Source organism: Limulus polyphemus, unplaced genomic scaffold (genome assembly GCF_000517525.1).
Source record: "Limulus polyphemus unplaced genomic scaffold, Limulus_polyphemus-2.1.2 Scaffold811, whole genome shotgun sequence".
NCBI classification, from domain to species: domain Eukaryota; kingdom Metazoa; phylum Arthropoda; class Merostomata; order Xiphosura; family Limulidae; genus Limulus; species Limulus polyphemus.
The window spans coordinates 60,393-65,233 of record NW_013666421.1 but is presented as its reverse complement, the minus strand read 5'-3'; the positions used below and the strand labels follow the sequence as shown (position 1 = coordinate 65,233).

Genomic DNA, 4,841 nt, shown 5'->3' with positions numbered 1-4,841 from the left:
TGGATATAGTGTTCTTGATAAATGTAATCCATTAATTAGTTATACAATCTAAGTATTAATCTTTTCATTTAAAAATAATTCTAATTTCTTTATGTAATACATTTATAAAAAAAGATTAAATATTAAGTCTTGGAAGTGCATCTTATTTTAATAGACATTATTCAACATTGGAGAACAAATAATTAACGGAAGCAACAGTTGTTAATTCAAGTTATACCAAATCTGTAGAACTATAGTATTAAATATGTTTATCTATTCAAAAGCACTAATGTTTTCTTTACTTAATATCAGCACTAATGTTTTTTTTAACTTAATTATTAGCATCAGTTTTTATACGATTATGACCAATATTTTTATTTAGAATAAGTTTTTGTTTTTTGGTTCTGCAAACGAATATAGTTTAATCATAATAGAGAAAAACATGATTTGAAAGGCTGTTCAAGAATTAAAAATATTAAAATTAAGTAATACAAATAAGGTTTATATGAGACTGTACTTATTCTGCACACAACAAATGATAAGTTTGTAATATTGGGAATAAAATTTCCTATTCGGGGGTAATGGTTAAATGAAGATAAAAGAATATTCGGGTTACTTTTAGTGTACTTGTAATGAGATCAACTAAACTAAAACTGATTTAAAATAATACTATCAACAGATAAAATCTACTCGGCTGTTAATGTTGAACATGGGCCCAATTGTCAAAGAAATTAAAAATTTTCTCCTTATCATCTTGAAGACCATCCAACGTTTTTGCCATTAATGTTTAGTTTTCAGTTGAAAATGACATAGCAATAGGTAAAGAATGTTTATTTATCTCCTTAAAACTTAATATTTTGTTCAGGCTTTTAACTCAGTGTATTACTCAGATAACACACACAAATATATATATATATATATATCTGTGTGTGTGTGTGTGTATGAAGGCACTTCTGATATAAAAATTTCCCTAAGAAAATGATATAATATGCAATACCTATTGTACATTAAACTGAAAATATAATTCCAGATAATTTGGTGAAATATTCCCTGACTAATTATTTAGAATTTACTAATAACGATAATAGGACAAAAACAATAGGCCAATTTATCTCTTTTAACCGGTTCTACCTCAAGTTCTTAAGACATATATAGTTATTTGATAATAATGTGAACTTAGCAGCTGTGGGTGGGGTATAACAATAATCTGTATGATACATCATTATGAAATTGTCTTCTTACAAAACTACATGTATACCTTTTTAGTTTATACCTGATTTTTGAATCTAATGGAAAGTCTTTTCTATTTTATATATGGAGTACAGCTACAAAGATATTTAATTCATTCAATTATGTAGTATACAGTATCCACTTTCAGGAGCTATGGAGCAGATATTACATTTGAACCGAAACTAGCAATTTTTCTAAACCTATACGAACAGGGTAAGAAAAACTAGTTATTTTTCTTTTAAAAAATACATATTCATAGAAAACTACGTTTTTTTTTTTACACACCTTTTCCTCTTAAGAATTATATTTTGAACTATGCAGGATCAGACTTTCACAAACCAAGAATTAATTTTCTTGCTGAAAAATAAAGTTTCTTTCAATACAAAGGGTATCTTCATTTCTTGATTCGTAAAAATATAATCAGTAATATCTTAAACCACAAAAGATAACGGACTGTGGAGGTTAAGTATCACTTTAATATGATGTTCATGTTAATTTTTAAGACACAGATCTATTCTTGTTTGATTTCTGATGATCTTGTACTTCTTCATGATCCATTGTTGATTTATCAATTTCAGTATTGTTTGTACAAATGGGAAACAAATCAATCTCTAGACTGTTTGTTGAAGCACAATCTAGGTGACTATGTTGACCGCATGGAACAGTGGATTTATTCATGATATACTCATAAAGCTGTGTGTATTTTGCTTGTACCATCTGTTGATAATTTAACTTATTTTGTTGTTCTGCCTCCAGTTGCAACTTTTCAGCATGCAGAGCATCCATTTCTTTTTGCAGAGTGATTATCTGGTCAAGTTTTCTTTTTCGGCAGTTCTGTGCTGCTACCTGTATGGAAAATAATGAATTATTACACCATCTCATAACAATATACTAAATTGGCACTAAATTGGAAATAAGATACGGTTTTCAACATGAAGCATCAACTGGTGATATATACATCTACTCATAGGTTTGTTTGTGTGTTTGTTTGTTTTGAATTTCGCGCAAAGCTATACGAAGGCTACCTGCGCTAGCCGTCCCTAATTTAGCAGTGTAAGACTAGAGGGAAGGCAGAAAGTCATCACCACCCACCGCCAGCTCTTGGGCTACTCTTTTACCAACGAATAGTGGGATTGACCATCACATTATAACGCCCCCACGACTGAAAGGGCGAGCATGTTTGGTGGGCTACTCATAGAAAATTATAATTTTGTTTCCAAAGAGTTGTATGACTCTCTTGATAATGTTATTATTGTAAGTTATATTTTCAATGGTCTTATTAAGATGTTAGTTAGAGGATGCAAACGTTAACATCATGTAAGTTTATAAAATTAGAGCTAAAATACTTGGAATATCCGTGAATATTAGTGATCTAGAGACTTTGCAAAGCATATATATAAAAAAAAGGCTGCATTATATATATGATACTGGTACACATGAAAAAAATTCATTCCGCACATGGACTGAAAAAATAGAGGGAACATTGGTGTACACTCACATGTAATATTTTTAAATTTTCACGAAAAATTGGAAAATGTTTTGATATCATCCTATTTGGTCTAATGTAAAAAGATACATAGAATACGAACATAATTTTTTATTATTCCTTTTGAGGAGGTCATTACACAAATATTACATTGCATCCTACCTATATGCCTTTGATAAGAGATGTACTATGGAAATAATTTAAAGAAATAAGATGTTTGTTAGAAATTCACACACGCCCCCCAGTGGCACAGCGGTATGTATGCAAACTTACAACTCTAGAATCCGGGTTTCGATAACCGTGGTGGTCAGAGCACAGATAGTCCATTGTGTAGCTTTATGCTTCATTTCAAAGAAACAGACAAGAAATTCACACATCAAAAACTTAACACGCCACACATAATAAATTGCTAATTACTTTTACGAAAATGTGAAACAGATGTGAGAAGTCAGAGGGTATTAACTATAGATAAAATAACCTGTAGAAACTTGACTCATTATTGGTCTGAATGACTTTTAAAGGACCTCTTGAGATTTCCTATTCTAAATTTTAAATTAAAAGTGCCAAAGTTATCTTATAAGGAAATTTTCTTCTAAATTATTTGAACTGTATGTTTTGACATACTTACTTTGTTTTTACCTCGCCTACGAATATCTCTTATTAGGGTTAATTGTGACTCGGTCAGTTCGTACTTGGAAATCATTTCATTAAATTCGTCTATGGGAAGATTGATTATCTCAGAGACTGAAATGGGTAGCTTCAGGATTCTTGCACATTTTTCGTCTTTTGTTCTTTGATTATGCTCTTTCGTGATGCCCTTAACTTTGTCCCTCATAATAGGCTTGTGAGAACAGCTAATCCCTTGCAGCGGAAGATACTCATTATCAATGTGATGAAAGCTATTGGGAAATGACCCTTTCATTGTACTACATAGGTTTATTCCACAATATGTCTGGCTGTTGTGGTCTGAGATCTCTACTCCTCCTGTTGGTGGATAAGGATAAGTAACTCCTGCTGGATCATTTCCTGACAAGTAATGTAGGTTTTTAATAGGTGTCTCTGCTGGTGTTAAGTTTCCAAAGTCATTGCCTGAACCCTGTAAGAATAGTAATTTATAAACCAATTAAAAATCAGTTTATTATAATTAAGTTTGATAAACGGTGTCATCAGTTTGTAAAATTAAAATCACAATAATATATATTTGCACACACAGAGACACCAAAATGTAGCAGATTCAATTTACTTAGTGTTGTAATTAACTTGAACTTGTGAAACAAACATTTTACACACTGGAAAGCAGAATTTTTAAAACAAGTGACACCGACCTACCTTCCCATCTATCTGTCATTCTGTAAAATTAAAAATAAAATGAAACACAATGATTAAACTGAAATAAAACGTTTGAAAGATATACCAAACCATAAGGTTTGGCATTTAATGGAAGTTTGGTCTACTAACTTCATGAATTATCACCCAGCACAAATATAAATTCTAAGTAGAGAAGCTTAACTACCCCATTTTGAATATTTTGTAGTCGATGACCAAACAACTTGTATTTCTTCTGGGCAATAGGAGGGTGGTAGAGTTTAGAAGTATTTCCAGATAAAGGTATTCTGTTTAAATCTGGTGTGGCGGGTAGATAAGTATTTAATTCCTTGTGGAAAGAAGCTTGTTGGTCATCGTGGTAAGAAGATGTGTCTGAGGAAGAATCTAACCATTCCTGAAAGAAACCAGAGTTAATCGATATTTGAATTATGTTCAACACTAATTCTTATATCGGCAAGTAGTGTGCTCGACAGCTGTTTAAAATTGAACAGTAGTTTTATTATTTATCTCAAGATAACATAGAAATAAAATTCTGAATACAATTTGTCTCAATGCATCAAATATATTAACATAAGAAATTTGCAAGGACTAAATGAGAAAGAAGAAAAATATTTTGAGACACTTTACATTAATTGTATTTCATACAAAGTGCACTGATAAACAACAACAACAACAACAAAAACAAAAACCACCACAACACAGTCTCACATTAACAGATAAACAATAATTTAATATTTTAACTTTATGGAAAATATTGTTTGTTTTGAATTTCGCGCAAAGCTACACGAGGGTTATCTGGGCTAGCCGTCCCTAATTTAGC

At 31.0% G+C, this 4,841-nt stretch overlaps 1 protein-coding gene across 1 annotated transcript in view; it reads right to left on the bottom strand.

Moving 5' to 3' along the window:
- Positions 1-1,707: 1,707 nt before the first annotated feature.
- The window catches only part of LOC106460656 (segmentation protein cap'n'collar-like), a 6,888-nt gene continuing 3,754 nt past the window's right edge, over positions 1,708-4,841 (bottom strand). The window contains exons 4-6 of the mRNA XM_013920381.1: positions 4,209-4,415; positions 3,324-3,791; positions 1,708-2,055 (exon numbers count right to left, since the gene is read on the bottom strand). Of these exons, the coding sequence (XP_013775835.1) occupies positions 1,708-2,055; positions 3,324-3,791; positions 4,209-4,415 (1,023 nt within the window). The remainder of the gene's footprint in view (positions 2,056-3,323; positions 3,792-4,208; positions 4,416-4,841) is intronic.